Source organism: Hemiscyllium ocellatum, chromosome 39 (genome assembly GCF_020745735.1).
Source record: "Hemiscyllium ocellatum isolate sHemOce1 chromosome 39, sHemOce1.pat.X.cur, whole genome shotgun sequence".
Taxonomy (NCBI): domain Eukaryota; kingdom Metazoa; phylum Chordata; class Chondrichthyes; order Orectolobiformes; family Hemiscylliidae; genus Hemiscyllium; species Hemiscyllium ocellatum.
In genome coordinates, this window is record NC_083439.1 from 24,854,643 (window position 1) to 24,878,642 (window position 24,000).

The following is a 24,000-nucleotide window of genomic DNA, read 5'->3' on the forward strand; positions in this document are numbered from 1 at the left end:
TGTTCAGCAACACTCCCTAGGACCTTACCATTAAGTGCATACGTCCTGCTAAGATTTGCTTTCCCAAAATGCAGCACCTCGCATTTATCCGAATTAAACTCCATCTGCCACCTCTTGGCCCCTTGGCCCATCTGGTCAAGATCCTGTTGTAATCTGAGGTAACCCTCTTCGCTGTCCACTACACCTCCAATTTTGGTGTCATCTGTAAACTTATTAACTGTGTACCTCTTATGCTCGCATCCAAACCATTCATGTAAATGACAAAAAGTAGAGGGCCCAGCACCGATCCTTGTGGCACTCCACTGGTCACAGGCCTCCACCACCACCCTCTGTCTTCTGTGAGATCTAACCTTGTTAATCAGTTTCCCATGGGGAACCTTGTCAAACACCTTACTGAAGTCCATATAGATCACATCTACTGCTCTGCCCTCAATAATCCTCTTTGTTACTTCTTCAAAAAACTCAGCCAAGTTTGTGAGACATGATTTCCCACGCACAAAGTCATGTTGACTATCCCTACTCAGTCCTTGCCTTTCCAAATACATGTACATCCTGTCCCTCAGGATTCCCTCGAACAACTTGCCCACCACTGAGGTCAGGCTCACTGGTCTATAGTTCCCTGACTTGTTCTTGCCACCCTTCTTAAACAGTGGCACCACGTTAGCCAACCTCCAGTCACCTGTGACTATCGATGATACAAATATCTCAGCAAGAAGCCCAGCAATCACTTCTCTAGCTTCCCACAGAATTCTAGGGTACACCAGGTCAGGTCCTGGGATTTATCCACTTGTATGCATTTCAAGACGTCCAGCATTTCCTCCTGTGGAATCTAGACATTTGCAAGATGTCACCATCTGTTTCCCTACAGTCTACATCTTCCATATCCTTTTCCACAATACAACCTAAAGCTCAAACTGCACCACTTAAAGGCTTAATCAAACAATGACTGGAAGCAGGCTGTGGAAGAGCATTTGATATACAGGAAGAGCAAAGATGGCACACAACGGCAGAAATCCGGCAACCCCATCCACATTTTCACACATTGCAGATGGAGCTAACATGCATCTGTATTTTCATCATAATGTTTCACTGCACTCCAGCCTTATGCTTGTAACTTTCTCCTCTCAGATACTTAAGAACTGTCATTTTGTCAGGAAGTAGTGCTGATGCCCAAAGATCAAGAGGGTCAGGGCACTATCCTTCAATATTACCATCATTAAATCTCAGATTTGTAGCCATCACTCAGCCATTGCTGCTGTGCACATGTTGACACAAAAATGGAATCTGCAATTGGTAAGTCACTGGGCATGAGTGGCCTGGAGCCAGAGCAAGGCAAAACCATGGAATAGTAATAGTTCCCCACAGGGTGAATTCACACCTCAGTGCTATATTTCACACAGCCAGATGACGAAAGATGGAACTGGAGTCAATCTTCAAGTGCTTTTGTAAGCATTCACAGAGTGACAGCTTATATGCATAACTCTTAACACACCAATGACTTTCAGTCTTTAGCCAACAAGTGAATCATCAGTTAATTCCCACGACCTAACAATAACGAAATGCAATTATTAAGTTATTGGGTCTTGTGCAGGTAATTCGAAAGGGGCTTTGATGGAGCAGCCCAAAATTGCTGTCTCGTTAAAACACTGCAGTGACTTCAGCAACTGCTTGAAATTTGAAATCCAGAGATCAAACTTCAGTTAATGGTGATTCTTGCAGCAAATGTCTGTCTAAGACACGTGCTGCATCCATAACTTCCCACATACGACAGGATGGTTATTGTACTTGGTCAAGCTGCGCTCCCATACTTTAACTTTGACAAAATATTTCTGAAAGTAGAATCACTTACCAGTTAGTCACCTGTCATGTTATTTGCCTGTGACAGCGTAAGAAACAAATATCAGATGGTGGAAAAGGTGTAAAAGGAAAGAAGCACGTTCTCCCTTTCACAAATTTTCATCTCTCACCAAACAACTTATTACTTGTTATATATTCAGACTATGACTCTTTGGGACACCTATGGTGTCATTGCACATGAATTACAAAATGTTGGTTTGCAGGTGCAGCAGATAGTTAAGAAGGCAAATGGAATACTGACCTTCATTGCGAGAGGGATTGAACTTAAAAACAGGGAGATTATGCTGAGCTCTGTAGGGTACTTGTGAGGCCACACCTTGAGTACTGTATACAGATTTCAAAACCACACAACACCAGGTTATAGTCCAACAGGTTTAATTGGAAGCATACTAGCTTTCGGAGCGCTGCTCATTCACCTGATGAAGGAGCAGTGCCCCGAAAGCTAGTGCTTCCAATTAAACCTGTTGGACTATAACCTGGTGTTGTGTGATTTTTTAACTTTGTACACCCCAGTCCAACACTGGCATCTCCAAATCATTGACAGATTTGGTCTCCTCACTTGAGAGAATGTCCTGCCGCTAGCGGGGTGTGGAGGAGGTTCATTAGTTTGATTCTGGAGTTGAGAACATTGGCTTATGAGGAGAGATTGAGTAGACTGGAACTATACTCATTGGAATTTAGAAGAATTGGTGTGGGGGGGAATGTTATAGAAACACATAAGGAAAGGAGTAGATAAGATAGAAACAGGGAGGTTGTTTCCACTGTCGGGTGAAACTAGAACGAGGGGCATAGCCTCCAAATAAGAGGGATCAAATATTGGACTGAGTTGAGGAGGAACATCTTCACCCAAAGAGTTGTGAACCTGTGGAATTCCCTGTCTAGAGAAGCAGTTGAGGCCAGTTTGCTAAATGTTTTTAAGGCAAGGATAGATTTTTGAACAGTAAAGGAATTAAGGGTCATGGAAAGTCAGCAGATGAATGGAGCTGAGTCCATGAAAAGATCAGCCATGATCTCATTGAATGGTGAAGCAGGCTTGATGGACAAGATGGCCAGCAGAAGACATGTTGGCCATCATCTGCTCCTATTTCTTCTGTTCTTATGACCCTGTCCTCAAAGCTTGGTGGGTTTTGTTTGCATCCTTTCTGTTTTGGCTTTCACACTTAGAGATTTTCCATAGATGGGATCAGCAGGATTTCTCACTACAAAGGCATTCCACCTGCCTTGCCCCTTTCAAACTCATGGATATTCCGCGGGGCATATGGAAGTCCCATGCTCTCGAGATTTTCTCGAGATTTTTCTATTGAGCTATTTCGGATGGAGATTCAGCATTTGTGACTGCTGCCAGACTTTCCAGCCCCTTCACCATATTCTTAATTACTTTACTATGGATATACGTGCTAAGACTTAAACAAATTCTAGATTTCCAATGATTCCAAAAAGTAGTGATTTTAACAGACTTTGAATGTATGAAAGTTTTCCATTTACTCACTGAGTACTTCCATTAGTTTTCATAATTAACATTAAATTAAGGGCAGATATTGTGTCTTACTTATGTATGTATGTGACAAATTGATGATGAATTTTGTATCTATTCTAGACAATAACATTCATCCTGCTGTTGGTGTTGATATTTGCTCACATGTTCGCAGTGGTTGGAGTGTCACTTTTTCGTAGTTACACTGAATCTGACAAACCAGGACTGTATTACCATTCATCTTTTAGGTAAATACATTTTAAAAACTTTTAAAATGACGTGACTTTTATAAGATTTAACTCTTTCCATATGTGACTCATTTCAATAAGGCAAGTTTCAGGAAGAACCCAGTTAAATGCAATGGCCTATTCAAGTATGTTCACAAATATGAGGATTTCTCTCTTTTTTTTCAATATTCCAAGTAAAGATAGAATTGACTGCCCTTACTGCTAAATCATGTGAACGATAACAAAACCAAGTCTTCACTGTTCATATTCTAGGTTAGGTCTACCACCAACAATCTGCAGTGATAGCTCTCTGCACTGTTCACATTATGTCTTAATGGCAAGCGCAGGAGATTTCTGCAAATTGTATTGCATGACATTTCATATGCCAGCTGCATTTTGTAACCCTCATTTGCTAATTCAAAGGTTCCTTTCAGCAGCTTTCTGTGCTTTGTGTTTATGTCAAATATAGTTAAGAACACTCAGTTTTATCAATGTTACAGTTATCAAAGAAGGTAATATATAATACCATCATTTCTGAATTGGACTGATAAATAATAAGTGTCTTTGGCAATCCTTTGTAATATATATTCTTGTGTGTGTACATACATACATATAATCATTTGTGGGAGTTAGACATTGCTGACTAGGCCAGCATATATTTCCCTTTCAAAGGTGATGGTGAGCTGTCTGCATTAATCACTTCGGTCCTTGAGGTGGACAGATTCCCCCCAGTAATATTATGTTGTGAGTTCCAGGATTTTGACCAAGCAACAGTGAAAAAACAGTGGTAGAGTTCCAAATCAGGGTGATGTGTGATTTGGCGAGGTATTTGCAGGAGATGATGTTCCTGCTGCCCTTGTTCTCCTAGATGGTGGAGGTCATAGGTTTAGAAGGTACTGTGAAATGAGTCTTGGTGTGTTTCTATTTGTTATTATTCATGTTGTTATTTTCAGTTATTTTTGGCATTATTATCCACAGTGGGACTATATCTTTCGGTGCTATCCCTTTATTCAGGGGAAAAAAAGCCTTGCATTTCTATAGTGTGTTCTACAGCTAGCAGATGCTCTAATATGCTTCATCACAAGTGTAGCACTAATCCAGCAGACATCTCACACAGAGCAAATGTACTATGCAAAATAAGAGCTTATATTATTGGTGTTAACACGTTAGCATTGGTTGGCTAAAAAGAAGCAGGAAGGGTAGGGACGCAAAACTGGGTGACTTTCAGGTTGGTGATATGTGATGAGTGATATATGCTATAGGAATCAGTATTGGAACTTCAATAACATTGATGAAGGAACCAAATGTATAGTTCTTAAAGAATGTTTCAGAGTCCTCTAGCTAAGGATACACTTCTCTACTATACACCAAAAGCAGGGCTTCACTAACTGTGGTTCTCAGACCCAATATTGCAAGGCAAGATTCTGAGATCGCATATTCTGAGGCAATGCTGCTATCGAGCACCAACTGAGTATTAACATGGTCCTTTTAATGACATGCTTATTTCAAATGGTAGGTTTGGCCTCAATGGACGAGTAATAACTTCTTTTGATTGACATATAGTTTTCTTACTGATATAATTAATAGTGTCACTGGAAACGGCTTGATTTTGTACTTCATTGGCAGTAAAGTTACAATTCTGGCATTTTGGTAGATTTCATTTCTCTGGTGCAGAGGAGTTACCATCCAGTCTTTGTGAAATGGGTGTGGCAGGCAATAGCAGGTTAACTTGACAATGCTATTGAACTACGATCCAAGTTGGTTAGTTCAACAATTAATGAAGATAAGAACAGTGAAAAGTAAGAAGATGATCAATGAGGGAAGAAATATTGGGACAAGAAGTATATATTTTTGTTTGCTTTGATATTATGCAATCAAAAATAATGAGCTTTACACAAAAATGATTTTTTTCTTACCAGGAGTATCCCGCATACATTACAGACCCTCTTCCAGTTATTTACCTTGGATCATTGGTATGCTCTGCTCACCGACATATGGCAGGTTGATGAAGTTGATGTAATAGCAAGTGGGATTTATATAATGCTCTGGATCCTGATTGGTTCCTTCATATTCAGAAATATAATTGTCGGGATAATGGGTAAGCAAAGCATTGTACATTTTAATTCAGCATTAAAAATATAGAATACAAGATGTTAAGAGGCTTGGTCCTTATTTGTTTATGTTACGCACAAAAAGTTTGAGTTTGAGGTAAGGTTTGTGTTTTACATGCGTTTATTTTAGAGTTGGATTTTAAACTAGTGGTATATTGATTTTGGCTTGTGTATATGAGGTGTTGTATGATTAAGTTGTCAATATTTCTGGAGACATGATTTTTAAAACCTGAGAGATTGACTTCCTTGGGTGACAATGGGGATTTAGTTGCATTGGGCAAGTTTCAAGAAGTGGACTATGTAAACATTGAAGAGCATTAGGTTGCTTTCGGTTTAGAAATTATTTTATGCTTAGAGAAAAACCCATAAATTGGAAGGTTTTCTTTTCAGTTTGTAGAAACCTGGTTGAAATAAGTAAGACAAATGAAACCGTTTCTCTTAGAGAAAGGAGCTTTTTCAAAAATATTAGGAAATAGGTTTTCTCAGTGTTGAGACTTCAATTTTAAAGTTTCAGATCAAAATTATTTATTTAGAACTCTGAAGGCATTATTCAAGAAGAAGTCTAACCTTAAGGTATGTGTATAATCAGGAAAAAGTCTATCAAACTGTCAGGACTAAGAATTGATAGGAACAGTTAAGTTAAACTTAAGGATATGATACAGAACCAAAGGTTTTGAGTACTGTAAAATGATGGTGTTGGGAGAGATGGGATTTTTTTAAAATTATGTTTTGAAACCTTTCAACTTGTATTAAAGGTAAATAACTTGGCTTAATCTATTTTATCCATTTGTCATTTGTATAACAATCTTATGTTCTGCTGTTTGAATCAAATCTGAAGTATTGGGTGCTTGTTTCAGTGAAAGACAACCTAATGAATTAAAGAAAACTAATAACATCAGCTTTGATCATAATGAGTTCTGTAAAAACAGAAGGTGCTGAAGCTCTCTTCACTATTTCTGTTTTCTTTTCTGATGTCCAGCATTAGCACCCCATTTGCTTTCTAGTAAAGAATACCATTGTTTGTATTACCCTGCTATCCTCTCTTCTCAGTCTCGAAAGCATGTGTCAGTTGATGTCATTGTATACGTCATCATTTCATTAACATATGCGTTCTTATTCTAGTCCAAATGTGAGCAAGCTTGTTCCATGTAGAAGTTTATGGGTGCAAGTCTCATTCCTCATACCATAGCCAATAATGTCATTTCTTACTTCAATGTAGCACGAAAAGAGTATTGCACTGTCAAATGTATGATCTTTTAGATGAGATGTTCAACTGAACCCTGACTGCTTCTGAGATGCAAGTTTAAAAAAAACGCAGAGGAGTTCTTCTGGTATTCTGGCCAATTTTTATCCCTCAATTAATAAGACCATAAGACCGTAAGACATAGGTGTGGAAGTAAGGCCATTTGGCCCATCAAGTCCACTCCGCCATTCAATCATGGCTGATGGGCATTTCAACTCCACTTACCAGCATTCTCCCCATAGCCCTTAATTCCTCGTGACATCCGGAATCTATCAATCTCTGCCTTGAAGACATTTAGCATCCCGGCCTCCACTGCACTCTGCGGCAATGAATTCCACAGGCCCACCAGTCTCTGGCTGAAGAAATGTCTCCGCATTTCTGTTCTGAATTGACCCCTTTAATTCTAATGCTGTGTCCACGGGTCCTAGTTGCCTCACCTAACGGAAACAATTTCCTAGCGTCTACCCTTTCCAAGCCATGTATTATCTTGTAAGTTTCTATTAAGTCTCCCCTCAATCTTCTAAACTCCAATTAATACAATCCCAGGATCCTCAGCCGTTCCTCGTATGTTAGACCAACCATTCCAGGGATCATCCGTGTGAATCTCCGCTGGACACGTTCCAGTGCCAGTATGTCCTTCCTGAGGTGTGGGGACCAAAACTGGACACAGTACTCCAAATGGGGCCTAACCAGAGCTTTATAAAGTCTCAGTAGCACAACGGTGCTTTTATATTCCAACCCTCTTGAGATAAATGACAACATTGCATTCGCTTTCTTAATCACGGACTCAACCTGCATATTTACCTTTAGAGAATCCTCGACTAGCACTCTCAGATCCCTTTGTACTTTGGCTTTATGAATTTTCTCACCGTTTAGAAAGTAGTCTATGTTTTTATTCTTTTTTTCAAAGTGCAAGACCTCGCATTTGCTCACGTTGAATTCCATCAGCCATTTCCTGAACCACTCTCCTAAACTGTCTAGATCCTTCTGCAGCCTCCCCACTTCCTCAGTACTACCTGCCTGTCCACCTAACTTCGTATCATCGGCAAACTTTGCTAGAATGCCCCTAGTCCCTTCATCCAGATCATTAATATATAATGTCATTGTTGTGCACAATTGTGAATGTTGCAGTGTGCAATTTGCCTCACTCACTTGCCAACATAAATATGATGGTTATACTCTAAAAGTACTTCATTAGCTGTGCAGATCTTTCTGGTGGCCCAAGGAGATAAGTACAATCTATTTTCCCTTTGTTTGTACAATAAGATGGCACCTCATTGATTGAAGAGGTTTGGCAGATGCAATAGCATACCTTAATTCCTTTTCAGAAGGTCACCTAAGGAAATGAAGGGTGTCCAAAGCCAGGAGCCAAGCTGGAACTCTGGGTCATCATGATTCTTTCATGAGTAATTATCCCATGTTATCATTCATGCAAAGGCATATTATGTTCAATTTCAGATATTTCTCGTAAAATACCTTATTGTGATTGATGATTTTAAATTGATGCAACCATTTGACATTTGATGGGTCCAATTTATTACACCAAAAATGAGAATAATGCAAATGAAGAGTTTGCTTTGTGTGCAATGTATTCTGTGTTCAATATAATTGTAAACCAATTGGGTAACTTGCACACTTTAATGGACAATAACAGAAACACTGCTCACATAAGATTTAAGCCGATCAAAGAAATGTCTACATTACAATTTCAAAACTCATCAGAAAAGGTTTTCTGTAGTTTCAAAACATTTTTTTTGTTTTACCTGCAGTGAGCAATTTTCAGTCTATAAGGAAAGATCTATCAGAACAAATTAAGCAACTTGAAGCCCAACGAAGAGCAGACCATTTTAAACTACAGATGATGCAGAGGTATAAGGCAATGTTATATTTTGGTCTGTTTGATATTGAATATGTGCAAACCACAGATCACATAAATAAGATACTGCATTGCACATTAGTTTAAGTGGTTTCTTTCTATCCAAAATATGTCATGTTTTGAAATAGGTTGTTTTCATTGTTTTGGTGACCAGTGTTATTACAGGTCACTGCTGTCTGAATTGATACTGTTCCGGAGCACTCTCATCCACTTCAAAATTAAATTCATCAGGAAGACATTCAAGTCTCGTAAAAACCAGCTCTGTAGTCTTATAGGATTTATTCAGCAGTCAATGGATTAGTGACCTGCGAAATGCTGTAAATCTCATCTGGCACATTTAAGTTACTAGCACAGGTTCTAGACTAGCCTCAGCTGAAATGAACGTATTTTGTTTCATGTCTACTCTCTGGAACACCATATGTTTATGCTTCCTCTAATGTTGGGCTCTCAGCTTAATTTATCCACTTGGTAAGAGTGTTATTCCATCACCTAGAGTCATCCTCATTTTTGAGGCTTCGTCTTTTTGGGAGACAATTTTGAACCATGTCATATAGATCCGAATAGGTCATGAACTTGTACAAAACACTAATGTCTGTCAAACACTCACATTCACTTGATGTTCTACAGTTATCATTTAGCAGTCACAAACCATTTATCACCTTCAGGCCTGATGATGCCAATTATATTCCATCAACTGACATCTCTCCAACTGTCATTTCCTAGGCTTGCTTTACTTCTTTCCAGTGTAACATCATATGCAAAGTGATTCAATGTCTTGCAGTTAGAATGCTGCCTTCCCCACACTGAATATTTGTGTGATTTCCTCCACAATATTTACAATGTGCCCTCTGACCTTGGCCCTTCTTCCTTTTTTTTCAATATGTTGTTTCTGTTTCTCAGCTGGTAGAAGTAGCAAATATCACAAGGTACTGGGCCTGGTCATCTGTGAAAATACCACAGCTGCCATGTAACATCCTGTAAATGATTACCATTATGGTCTGCCTTCCTTACAACAATCATTGATTGTTAGAGCATGTTAGAGCCCTCACTAAGATAGCTTTTAGTCCAAATTATACTGTTTTGATCCCTGGATGATACCCATTACATTCCAACAACATGTGAGGCCAAATTTAATTCCCATTTTCTATCTGGAGTTATATTCTGAGTTATTGCTGGCAGAGAAAGACATAGAAATGCCAGAATTTATTAATAGTAGTGCCATGCTAAAGCCATTCACTGTCACTGTTTAAAATGTAATCACGGTTGTAATGTAGTAAATATTGAAGCCAATTTGGGCTCAGCAATGTTCCACAAACAGTAATGGCTGGATTATCTGCTTTAATTAAGTTGGTTAAGGGACATTGGGGTGGAAGCCTGCTTTGCTCTGTTTGGTTTCTTTCAAGAGATATCACCAGAGACCTTGGAATTGTTTTAGATATCATAATTTTTGGATGCAATTCTTATGAAGTGAGGCACTCAGAGAGGGGAGGATAACAATTTAAAACTTGCCTACTATTGTTACTGATTTTCAGGAGACTGAGCCCAGAAATTAGTGTAAAAGATGTTCTGAACAAAGGGTAAGTGACTTATTGTTCTTACTTAATATGTGAAAGTGAATTTCTTGTGTTAAGTATCAAAACATGGCATTTGCAGAACTAGGAATATTATGTAAAAGCTGGTGTCTTAGCCAAGAAATAGAAGAAAACTAATGTAGGATTTTGGATTCAGAAATTCAGATAAAACATGCTTATCAAGTATGAGTTGAGTTTTTTTTTCAATAAACATGAATGCTTGCAACTTGTCACGATCTTCCAAGATCTCGTGCTGTGGGTGGTTTCCTCCCACAGTCCAAAAATGTGCAGGTTAGGTGAATTGGCCATACTAAATTGCCCGTAGCACATGCTAAATTGCCCATAGTGTTAGTGAAGGGGTAAACGTAGGGGAATGGGTCTGGGTGCGTTGCGTTTCGGTGGGTCGATGTGGACTTGTCGGGCCGAATGGCCTGTTTCCACACTGTAAGTAATCTAATCTAATCTAATAAATCTCAATTAAAATTACACTTATTTATCAGGGTGGCTTAGTACACATAATGTTCACACTTATACAATCCTTAATGGCATACTTTTACTATTGTAATATTGCTTCTCAAAGTGATGCACTTTGTGTTCTTGTCATTACTTCTCTCAATGCTCCAGCATATTCTGGTAATATTAGAAGGATTTCTCATCAGAATGCTGGGAAGCTATTTGACTCCACATGCCTTAAGTCTCCATTATTGATGTTCACATGTCACGTTATTCTCACTGTCCAAAGATTAATTTTTATATCGTTCATCCAAAGGCTTGGAGACATTTTCATTCTTTGCACAGCTTAATGTAACATTGTTTTCATCACTGCGGTCCTTTTTACACAGGTGCATTTTTTAAAAAGTGGTGATTAGCAGTTTTATTCATAAGACTTTATGGTAACCCTTGTGGAGTGGATTATTGTGTTTTACAAGGGTTCAGACACAATTGTTTTTTCAGTTCACTGGCATCAATACAAGATATTTCTACATTTGTTAATATTGTAGCATCAACTGCATTACCATATTTCATCCAAGGAATAAAATCCAACACAGTAATGCTTTTACATGCTGCTACTGAAAAAACACAATATTTAAAGTCTGCAATAGTTTCATGAAAGTTTAATTTTTTTTGTAGTGCACTGTACAATGACAATTTTTAGATTAGATTCCATACAGTATGGAAACAGGCCCTTCAGCCCAACAAGTCCACACTGACCCTCCGAAGAGTAACCCACCCAGACCCATTCCCGGACCCTACATTTATCCCTGACTAATGCACCCAACGCTATGGACAATTTAACATGGCCAATTCACCTAACCTGCACATCTTTGTGGACTGTGGGAGGAAACCAGAGCACCTGGAGGAAGCCCACACAAACACTGGGAGATGTGCAAACTCCACATAGTCGCCCGAGGCCAGAATTGAATCCAGGTCCCTGGTGCCATGAGGCAGCAGTGCTAACCACTGAGCCACTGTGCTGCCCTTGTGTTTGATTGTAATACAAAGGTAATGTGTTGATCAGAAGTCCAACATGCATCGAAAGAAGTCTTCATTTTTTATTTACTCTTTTTGCCTGAAGTAGCCTTTTAAATTCAGTAACTGTGCATGAATCTTCTAAGTTATACCTTAAATATTATTAAATATAAATATTTGCATTATGTTGTTCACATAATTAATCACCACCATCAATCATTATTTTTGAGCATGTTGAAATAATTTCAAAATGCAACTATGTGATCCTTGTATTTTCACCTGGCTTAATAATCAGTTGATAAAAAGAAAACGCTGAAACAGCCAGCAAGCCATACAGCATTGATCTTTCCTACTGATTATTTCTAATATTTTACATTTCTCTTTCAGATTTCTAACATCTTTAGATATTTTTATTTATCAGTTTAGTAGCTTCATAACTTCATTTTAAAAAGATAAAGTGAGTCCCTTAAGAGGTTTTTGTCATTGATTTTGGACAAAAAAGTGTTTGCAGATTGCAAAATAACTGACAGAAATTGGTGCTGCTCCCTGCAGAACTGAAGCAAACCAGCCCGGAGAGTACTATGTTCTGCCTAGATTAATTCTGAGTTTTCTAGATTAATTCTGAGTTGTGTGCTGTCACCGCCAGAAGTGCTGATAGACTTTTATGTACCTGGTCAAGGAAAGAGAAGAATCAGTCTGCTTCTGATTGCCACTTTAAAGTGATTCCTGCTGGAACCTACAGATGTTCAGACATCTGGAAAATGAAAGTTATATCATAGTTTAGTTGAAATTCCATTTGGCTTTTCTTCCTGTACAAGCAATTTTATTAAAATGAAAGTATTGGAGGAAGTTTAAACATTTTGCTGAGTATAGATTGTGCTGTGTGTTATAATTACTTGTATGCAACCAACTGGAGCTCATCATCCAAATTTATGAAAAGAATTGAGTCCGCTTGGTCAATTACTTAGATCTGTTTTATAACTACCTTCAGAAGAACAATGAAGATTATATAAGTCAGGAAAAAAACTATATCATAACATTGTGCACTACATTATTTTAATTTCTACTGCTCACTACATGCAGAGAGAGACGATCAGAATCCGACTTAACTCATGTGAGTGAAATGGATTTTAAATCAAGCAGCCATGCAAGTCATTCAAGTGATCTGTCTTACAAAGCTGGTAAAGGTAAGAGATGAATGAAAACAAACTTGAAAGATTAATTTACTTTAAAACATACCATGAATTTCAAAAACACTGCATTATTGACTTTCAATTTTAACTTAACACCCTGTTTTTAACAATAAATATTGTTAACTTCCTTTTGTCTTCAATTTAGTGGAAATATTAGCACTGTCAATATGCATTTTGAAATGAACTTGTTAGAGGTTAGATTCTTGGATAAAGATAACAGAATCTGCTGGAAATATTCAGCGTGTCAAACAGCTTCTTTAGAGAGAGAAATAGTCAACCTGCTTATCCCCTTCCCTTCCACAGTACTTCTCTATGCAAGTGCAGAAAACGAACTACCTCCTCCCTTCCCACCATTCAGGGGTGACAATTGTTCTACTTCATTATAGATGCATGTGTTTCAATTTAGTATCCTGGATTTGCTGTCCATAGTGTCGTCTCTTGTACACCTGAGGAGAACAAATACAGACTGGGTAATCACTTTCCAGAAATCTCTATTCAATCACAGGCATGGCTCCAAGTTAGAGGTTGCCTATCAATTTAATTCTCTTCTCCACTTCCCTCACCTCTCTGTTGTTCTCCTATACTGATTTAACAAAGCTTAGTAGGTCAAGAAACAATGATAACTCACATTTATCTGACTCCTTTAACATAACAAGCTGTCTTAAGGTGCTTTATGTTAAATTTTAAAATACCAAGCCCAGTACTGCACAGAATACTCCAGGTACAATCTCACTAATACCCTGTGTAACTGAAGCATAACCTCCTTACTCTTGCATTCAAATTCCTCTTGCAATAAAGCATTACATTCTATTTGCGTAACTACTAAAATAAAACAACGATGCTGGAAATCTAAAACAAGAACAAAAATTGCTGGAGAAATGCAGCAGTTCTAGCAGCATTTGTAGAGAGAAAGCAATTTACATTTCAAGTTCAGTTCTGAAGTTCACTATGCTACTGACTGCAGGATACTGTTCAAAGTGTGCCTCACTGTGATGCTGACTGCAGCACATTCTTCCCAGTCTGCCTCACTGTAATGCGCAGAAAGAGATATTCATTTAGATAATCAAAACATTGCTCAAAGAGTTGAATTCAAAGGAGGAGAACTGAGAGTAGGTATTGCAGAACATAAGCCAATGCAGATGAAATTATGGCCACTAATTGGGGATGGATTAATAAAGTGTAGACATCACGGAAGGGGCTGGAGAGTATTGTGGTGAGGAATGAGGTCACGACAAGATCTGAAAACTATTACAATCCATTGTAGAATTAATAATTTATGAAAATGTGTTATATTTCTCAGTTAACAAACTTTTTTAAAAATGGAGCAAGATTTCAAGCTTTAAGAATTCTACTGTAATAAGCAGACTAAAAAGAATCGACAAACATTACTGAGTAGGCGACTAGTACTCTCCACACTTTTACCTTTTCTTTTATTCTCTGTGTCTTTCACTTTCTGTTCAAACCCTCGGGCAGAAAGCCTATCCATAACTACCAGTTTTAGTTTGGTTTCGGTTCAGGTATAAACATTGTGTATTTTACTCTCAATGAGTTTCATGCTTCCTCAGTCACCTTCCCCTGATATACCCATATTGGCCAATGGACAGAGGCTTGTGGGTAGACAGAACTCATAACACATCAAGTGATTAAGAGGTTGCTTGGCTAGGAGCTAGGAGAATGGGTCAGTGAGCAGAGGGGTGATCAAGGAATAGGGCTCACTGTGAGCAGAGTCTCAGACAGTGGAATTTTGGATCACCTCAGATTTACAGAGGGTAGAATGTGGGAAACCAGCAAGAAGTAGATTGATTTAGTCAAGTCTACAAGTGTGAATGCATACAAGACACTTCCGGCAGCAGATGAGTTGAGACAGCGACAACGTTGGTTGATGTTTCAGGGATAAAAGTGGGGGTTTATCTCATGGTACCCAACAGCCTCACATTTTCCAAGAGTATCCTGCACTTCAGACCCATGTCTCAGGTTGTCTCCTGCATGTCCAATAACTTTGTGCTTTGGTTTTTATGTGCGGATGTCTTTGTGCATGAACTTCCTTGCTTGTGACCTGCTGTGACAGAATTGGCAACACCATTACTTTTCCCACTTCTGACATAAGAACACTGACTTGTAATATTAGTAAAGTTCCCCTCTCCTAAGATATTGACTAAGCTTCTGATTGTCTGCAGTATTTTTGCTTTTATTTCAGATTTCCCCAGTATTTTATTTCTGTATTAAATTAACTAGAAAATTTAAGTTAAAGTCTCCTTCTGGATATATATTCCCCTGGGGCTGTCTTTAAATAATGAATATTTGTGCTATCATTGGTTAGTTCAGTTGGCTGATTTGCAATATGGTTCAATTCCTGCGCCGGCTGAGGTTACCATTGAAGGTGCCGCCTTCTCAACCTCTCCCCTCGCATTGATGTGGCAACCCACGGTTATACCACCACCAAGCCATCCCTGTCTCTAATGGATCAGCAGCTCTATGATCCTCTGGGACTGTGGCGATTTCACCTCCTGTGACAATTTCTTTCAATTTTCAACAAGTGAAAAATATCCGACGATTGTATATATCCAAGTTCACAATGCTTTAAGCCTTATCTTATCCTTAAATAGCTAATGCAAAACAAAACGGTGAGTGTAAGTCCATGCGAATGACAGATGTTGGGGTTTTTGCAGCTCATTTGTCAGAATCCTACGGTTTTAAACTTAATAAGACTTAATAGCTCCTGTGTCTAGAGGCACATGAGGCAGACAAAAAAAATCTCTCTTTCATATATACAGTCAATGTTCTCCCATTGCTCCAGCACCTCTTCCAAGGGCAGCTTTCCCACTAGGGTGTCCCTGTGAGGTGCAGTGACAGTGTCCGTACCTCTGAGTAAGGAGATCCGAGTTCACATTCCACTTGCTTCAGAGGTGCATCATTAAAATGTTCCCTGTGACATCTGGCCCCTAAATCACGTATAGAATCTCAAAATTGATCCACATGTGTTTTTAGCAGTTAGAATACCACATGATTAAACATGAATGAAAGATCCATTGAAATCCATTTTGGTTTAATTTCTACACAGATTGGGAGAGCTATATTCGTAAAAATATGAAGCTCATGCAAAGTAATTCAGCAAGAGAGAAAGTCATCTGGCCAAGAGATTCTTTGTTCCATTACTACGAGCTACTAGAACAGCTCCAATACAATCTGGGCGAAAGGAAGAAACTACAATTTCTTGCAGGTTAGTGCAAAATCTGGTGCTAAAGGAGCAATGAGCATGCCACTGGAACACATGAGGTAATGTCAAATAGCTCAGGAATAAGTTCCCGAGATACGGGAGCTTCATTCCTGGAGTCAGTCACCATTAGAGGAGTCTCAGACTCCAGGGATGGGGAACATCAGTTACATGGACAGATTGAAGAATCTGGGACTGCTCTCATGGAGTCATACAGACGTACAGCATGGAAACAGAACCTTAGATCCAACTTGTGCATGCTGACAAATATCCTAAATTAACCTAATCCCGTTTGCAAGCATTTGGCCCATATCCCTCTAAACCCTTCCTATTCGTGTACCCACACAAATGCCTTTTAAATGTAACTGTACCAGCCTCCACCAGTTCCTCTGGCAGCTCATTCCAAACATGCACCATCCTTTGTGTGGAAATCTTTCTCTTCTTATCATAACCTAAATAAACCTCTAGTTTTGGACTCCCCTATTCTGGGGAAAAGACCTTGGCTATTTACCGTATCCATGCCCCTAATCATTTTATAAACCTGTATAAGGTCACCCCTCATCCTCCGACGCTCCAGGGAAAACAGCCCCAGTCTATTCAACCTCTCCGTATAGCTCAAGCCCTCCAACCCTGTCAACATCCTTGTAAATGTTTTCTGAACCTTTTCAAGTTTCACAACACCTTTCCGATAGGAGGGTGACAGGAGTTGAATGTAATATTCCTAAAGTGTCCTAACCAATGTCCTGTACAGCCACAACATGACTTCCCAACCCCTATACTCAATGCAATGAAGGCAAGCATACCAAACACCTTCTTCACTATCCTGTCTACCTGCAATTCCACTTTATAGGAACTATGAACCTGCACTTTAAGGTCTCTTTGTTCAGCAACACTTCCCTGCACCTGACCATTCATTGTATAAGTCCTGTCCTGATTTACCTTTCCAAAATGCAGCATCTCACATTTATCTGAATTAAACTCCATCTGCCACTCCTTGACCCATTGGCCCATCTGATCAAGGTCCCTTGTGCTCTGAAGTAACCTTCTTTACTGTCTGCTGCACCACCAATTTTGGTGTTGCTCTTGTAGAGAGCTGGTACAGACACAATGGGCCAAATGGCAATCTTCTGCAATGTAACCATTCTCTGATTCTAAAACCTATATGTAAGATGCTGAAGAAATCTATAATAAAAGCAAAATATTCTGAATGTTATAAATCTGAGATAAAAATAGAAAGTGTTGGAGTAACTCAGTATGTTTGGCAGCATCTATGGTGGAAGAAACAGAGTTAACATTTTGAATCCAATGATCCTCCTTTATTCTTCATTAGGTAATGTGAAAACTGGCAGCAGTAATATTAATAGTCAGTCTACACAAGCACTGGGGTCAGATTGTTTTAGCTCAGTTATGCAGATTAAGACTACGATGGGAATACATTTTTTCACACAGAAGGTTTTGAATCTTTTGCATGTTCTACCCCAGAAGGTGTGGTTGCTCAGTGATGAAGCATATTCATGACTACAGTCAATGGATATCTGTCCACAAAAAGAATCAAGGATGTACGATTGGTTGATAAAGTGGAATTGATACAATGGTACTGCCACAAATATGTTGATGGTGGGCCTGGCTTCAGGGGCATTTGGCCTCCTACTGCCTCATGTTCTTAATTTCAATTTGCAACAATGTTGGAATGTAGATGCATAAGTCAAGGAATTAAGTAAAACTACCCTTGCTCTTCCATACCAATAAGTAGGAAGGTGGTTGTCTGTCAGACCTCTACCAATGTTATTTTCCTAATTACTATATATGTGTTTTGCAAGGGCAATGAGAAATTATGATTCTATCAAAAATCCATCAAACTGAAATTCTGGACTAAATTTTCACTTTCGGCAGCTAAAACACGAACTGGGAGTATTTCCTGATTTCAATTCTTTGCAAATACAGTGGTTTTTTTTTAAACAACGTCTTTAGTTTTTATGCAAGAGAACAGCATTTCAGATGTAGACTATGGAATCATAGAATTGTTACAACACAGAAGGAGGCCATTTGATTCATTGCGTCTGTGCCAGCTCTCAAAGTGTAACTCACCAAGTCCCACAGCAGTGAATGTTCCCCTGAAAATCTTCTGTAGTTGGCACAGAAAATGTAGTAAAGGTAGAGGTAAAGCTGGACAGCCTGGAGGCCTTGCAACTTCAGAGAAGCAGCAGATTGCAATAAAGAGTAAATAACTGAGAGGTAATTTCAATGCGGTGTTCTTTCACAAACATTTTTTTAAAAAATCAAATAAAAACAAGGCAAAAACTATCACTGTTTTGGGATATGGGAGGGTAGAATCCTTCTACAGGCCAGCTTTTAGTAAACTCGCACTCTGTGGAGATGGACAGACTGGCTGGACCTTGAATGTATTTCCATTAAAATACCCTGTGTCAGGAAATTGGCTTGCTACCCAGTGCCAGCATCTTCAGAGCTTGGCCCTTCCAACTCCGTTCCTGATTTGAGCACATGAACTGTTTTTCTTCCCTGATCCATGCTGCCAAATCAGCTGTTTCAGATTTTGCTGCTTTCATTTCACATTCCCAGCATCAGCGATATTTTGCTTTTGTTGAGGTGATGTATCCTTGTTTGCTTGTAGTCCAACTCCTGATTTTTTTGCTCAATGCCTCCTCCCCACTTTATGCAACAATGGTCAGAAACCTAAATTGCACAATCTTGGGATTGTCTGCAGTAACTCCCGCAACACCTACGGTTTGCAGCTCTCACACACTAAAACACTGTGTCACTTTTGGGTATATTTGAAGGTTTCCAGTGCTATTTATAATTACAAAATAGATTTTTATTTTCAGCAGCACAAGTTAAATAGAATGTTCCAGGATCTAAACCAGGTTCAGAGCAAGGTGCTGTATTCACCAAAATTAACAGCAAGGATGTAATTTGAAATGAAACAAAGTTGTACAACTACTGCGGCTCAGTGGTTAGCACTGCTGCCTCACAGCACCAGGGACCTGTGTTCAATTCCCATCTCGGGCAACTATCTGTGTGGAGTTTGCATATTCTCCCGTGTCTACCTGGGTTTCCTCCGGGTGCTCTGATTTCCTCCCACAGTCTAAAGATTGCAGTTCAGGTGAATTGGCCATGCTAAATTGCCCGTAGTGTTAGGTGCATTAGTCTGGGGTAAATGTAGGGGAATGAGTCTCGGTGGGTTGCTCTTCAGAGGGTCGGTGTGGACTTGTTGGGCCAAAGGGCCTGTTTCCACACTATAGTGAATCTAAACTAATGAATTTTTATTCGTTTACAGCTCAGGCCCTTATGAATATGCATGACGTGTAAAAACTCTTCAAGATCTTGTAGGCAGCCAAATTACAAACACAAGAAAGCAAAATCTGTTAATTGTAAGCTCAATAGCACTAATATTCATGAAAGCTATTACAATATTATAACTTCATCATTTCTACTTAAAGAATCATGTACTTTGTTGACACCACTTTTACCTGTAATTTTTCGGTTATTTCTATCCCTTGAGTCACATGAGGAGTTTTGGGGTGGGGTAATAGAATAGCAGGGAGGTGGGGGGAATGAAGGGGAATGGATCCTGCTTGTTTCCTGGTACCTAGGAGGGCCAAAGCCTCCATATGGAATTTCCTTTATGGCGCAAGAATAATAGACTAGCAATGACCTGGATATTGGTGTGATGTTTTACTCTTGCTAGCATTCAAAAAACAGGTGTTACCAGATCAACCAGTCGATGTGCATTATATGGAAATTAATTCTGGGGTGTGGTATTGAGAAACACAACTGATCTGCTACTGCCTGTTTTAGTTCCAATGGTAAAAGTGAAAATCCATTGCATTCCATGCAACACATTTTGTATTCTTGACTCTGAACAGCTGAGCTGCAAACATTGAACCCCAACATAGAGGATTTGCTGCAAAGGACCTTAAAGAAATCCAACCTCTATATCTAGAAAGATGAATGCACACTCAGGCATTTTAATTATGTAAAATATTGCCTTAAAACAAACCAAGAAAGGAAAAGTCAGATAGGATAACAATGGTCCTACTTTCCATAGCATTCCTCACGATGTTTCTGTCAACGGCATAACAAAGTGTACAGGAGATGTAAAGTGAAAATATGCAGCATCATTGAAAAGTTTGGTTCCACCCTCGGTATGTCTGTGTGGAGTTTGCACATACTCCCTGTGTCTTTGTAGATTTCTGCTGGGTGCTGCAGTTTCCTCCCACAATGAAAGATGTGCAGGTTAGGTGGATTGGCCATACTAAATTGCTGCATACTGTCCAGGAATGTGCAGGCTAGTTGAATTGGCCATGGGAAATGCATGGGTCTGGGTGAGCTGCTCTTCAGTGTGGAATCAATGGGCTGAATGGTCTGCTCCCACACTGTCGAGATTCTCTTGCTCTATGGTTACACCACCCCCCCCCCCCCCCCCCCAAGATTCCCAACCAGGTTTGGCAATTAGCAAAATTAGTTTATTTGTCACATTGTTGTTCAGAAATCCCAGAAAATATCAAGGCTATTTCAATGAGACACAAGTATGGTTTGTAACAGTGATCTGGTATTGCTGAAAATCCAAGCTGGGCCTGAGAAATACATGGAATATTGGTAAATGTCTCCATTATGATTCATTATTGATTTTCTTTTCAATAATGAGAAAAGAAATCCAATACTTTTTACAGCATTTCAACTTCAGAATAAAAGTATTCCTCAGTCTTTATTTTTGTCTGTGTAAATTCTTTTTTAAAAAATGTGATTTGAGTATTTGTACTTTCTATTTCCTGATTGGATGACTGTGAGAGTTCTATCATATGATTGGCTGCTTTGATAGCTCAATGATAGCACTACTATTCCCAGTGAACAATGTTACTTCAATTGTACTGTATGAGTTAAGATTTTTACCAATTTGGATCCAGTAGACTTAGCAGTGAGCCTTTTCTCAAAAGGCGAAAGAGCAATGCTGGAGATCAGAGTTGAAAAGTGTGGAGCTGGAAAAACACAGCAGGTCAGACAGCATCTGAGGAGCAAGAGAATCCTCTACATTGGGGAGACAGAACACCAAGTCGTGGGACGTTTCAGGGAACATCTCTGGGACACACGCTCCAAACCCCTGGTTCATACTTTCCATCCCAGTAATCTCCAGATACAGCACATTATCCTCTGCCATTTTCGCCACCTACAATCAGGCCCCACCACCAGAGATATATTACTCTCCCTACCTCTGTCTGCATTCTGCAGAGACCATTCCCTCTGTAATTCCCTCGCTAGATCCAACTGTCCCCCCCTTCCCTCGGTACTGCAAGAGGTGTAAAACCTGTGCCCACACCTCCCCCTTCATCACCATCCAAGGCCCCAAAGTTTCATTCCGCATCTGGTAGAGATTTTCCTGCATATCCAAACGCCTCATCTACTGTGTTTGTTCTTGATGTGGTCTCCTCTACATTGGGGAGACAGGACGCCAACTTGCGAAACATTACGGGGAACAACTCTGGGACACAAGCGCCAAAAATCCCCACTGCCCTGTGGCTGACCACTTCAATTTGTCCTCCCATTCTGCCAAGGACATGCAGGTCCTGGGCCTCCTCCATCACCTTCTTTTTCAATGACAACTGAGGGGACCCTTATTCCATCAAGAGAGCACAAAATGATCAAACATGGGTATGATGTACATTGCGCAAAAGGAACACCTGTTACCATGGTAGATAATGTTTTGGAAGAATACAAGATATAGATAGTAACGAAGCATGACATTTCATAAAATGACTGTTCATATAAATAGAAAATGAAAGGAAGGAAGTGGCCTTGCGTATGTATGACAAGTGATTAACTATTTAGAATTAGGGATTAAAATGTAGTCCTTGATGATATGATATTAATACTGCATCAGATGTTACAGGATTGTCTGAAATCTTGACACCATTACCTCCTCATCACATTTGTACTTGTTTACTGCTTTGGTAGTAATCCCCCTTCTGCTGTATTTCATGCAAGTTTGATTCTCTATAAAGAATCTTTCACTTGTAATGGGTGTACAAATAACAACAAATACATCAAATAAACCACAAACTGAAAATCAAGTCTGAATAAAGTGCGCCAAGCTTGCATTATTTCTGCACTCATAAATCAATCAGAGTTATTTGAATGTGCTACCAATTCCTTTACTCAAGGACCAATAGTGAAAAATGGCAAAAATGATGAAATATTTTGTGCGTTATGTAACACTAGAGGCTGACATAGTTGACAGAGCAAATAACCAGTTTGGTTTGATCAGAGTTAATGATCAATAGAGAAGCTATTGTACAATTGCCACAAAATAATGATAAAGAGATAGACTGGCTTATTTATAGGCAAGTTACAAAAGAGATAAAAAGCTCCAGAGCAGTGACATTGGGAAATGCAATCATTCTAATATAAACTGGGTTAGTGGCGCTTCAAGAGACAAAGTAAGTTAGAATTCCTGAATTATATACAGGAGAACATCCAGAATCAGTATGATTCAGCCAACTGGGGAAGAAAGCCATGCTGGATCCGGTTCTGGAGAATGAAGTGGCGCATGTGGAACAGGATTCAGCGAGAGAATACTTGGGTAACAATGATCCCAATATCTTTAGGCATGGAATAATTATGGAAAGAAGAAAGTACAATTGAGTATAAAACATATTTAACTGAAGGATAGACAACTTCACTGAGTTGAAAAGGGATCTGGACCAGGTGGAATCAAAAACTGGTTGGCAAAAACAGTAATAGAGAAATAGGAGGTTTTCAAAAAGAGTATTTATGATCAACGTAGGTACTCTGTGGGAGAAGAAGGGTATCCAAAGCACAATAATAGGATTCTTTTCTCCAATCGGTAGAATACACTTGAACATCTTCATATTTTTGTTCATCCAAATCTACCGTTGCAACAATCTGTTCCCTTTATCCTCATTTACATATGGAATTTTCCCTAAAGTGCAATTATACTCTTCACTCTTGCTGACTGTGGCAGTGTTTTCCACATTCTGACCATTCTTTGAGGGAAGAGGTTCCTGTTGGATTTCTTGATGACAAACTTATGTTGTTTACATCTAGTTTTGCTCTTATCCAGAAGAGGAAATACTATCTCTATATCGTTTCCATTTGAACCTTTCAGAGTTTTAAAGGCCTCTGCTAAGATGCTCCTCTGGCTTCTTTTCATTAAAATCAAGGAAATGCAGCCTGTCACTTCTTTCCTGATATGTTTACCTGATATGTTTTGGTAATCATCCTTGCAAATCTTCACAGCACCCTCTCCAATGCAGCTGTATCCTTTTTTTATGATGTGGCAACTCAAACTGCATGCAGTCCTCTTAAGATACTGAGTCGTGACTGAGCAATAATCCTGTTTTTGGATCTTAATTTGGGCAATGCCACAGAATTTGGGTATTGGTTAAATCAATTTAATATAATTTGGAAACTAATTTCCTCAAGTCTTTAAAATGCAATACTGAGGTCATTTTGCAGTTGGCAATTGTAGCCCATTGTCTTTCTTGTTTTAGCGAAACTAGACTAAATGAAAGCAGTGTAGAATTATAGAATACACTTGATCTCAACTAAAAGGCCGAGAAGTGAAAAACTTTAAATATTTTATCAAAGCCTGTCCTTGTAACCTGAGTGTAAGAATATATTTTATATTAGCAATATCTAAGCCATCCCATTGCACATACTTTGAAGTGGAAAATAATTGGTTTCATTCATTTCATCTTGTTTGCTTTTCTTCAGTGATCATTCAACAGA

The 24,000-nt window shown here is 39.1% G+C and overlaps 1 protein-coding gene across 1 annotated transcript in view; it reads left to right on the top strand.

Moving 5' to 3' along the window:
* Window positions 1-19,636, top strand: part of LOC132834203 (cation channel sperm-associated protein 2-like) — a 32,476-nt gene extending 12,840 nt beyond the window's left edge. Inside the window, exons 6-12 of the mRNA XM_060852869.1 lie at window positions 3,455-3,579; window positions 5,478-5,656; window positions 8,682-8,781; window positions 10,321-10,365; window positions 12,913-13,016; window positions 16,084-16,242; window positions 19,532-19,636. Of these exons, the coding sequence (XP_060708852.1) occupies window positions 3,455-3,579; window positions 5,478-5,656; window positions 8,682-8,781; window positions 10,321-10,365; window positions 12,913-13,016; window positions 16,084-16,242; window positions 19,532-19,563 (744 nt within the window). The 3' untranslated portion in view covers window positions 19,564-19,636. The remainder of the gene's footprint in view (window positions 1-3,454; window positions 3,580-5,477; window positions 5,657-8,681; window positions 8,782-10,320; window positions 10,366-12,912; window positions 13,017-16,083; window positions 16,243-19,531) is intronic.
* Window positions 19,637-24,000: the final 4,364 nt, after the last annotated feature.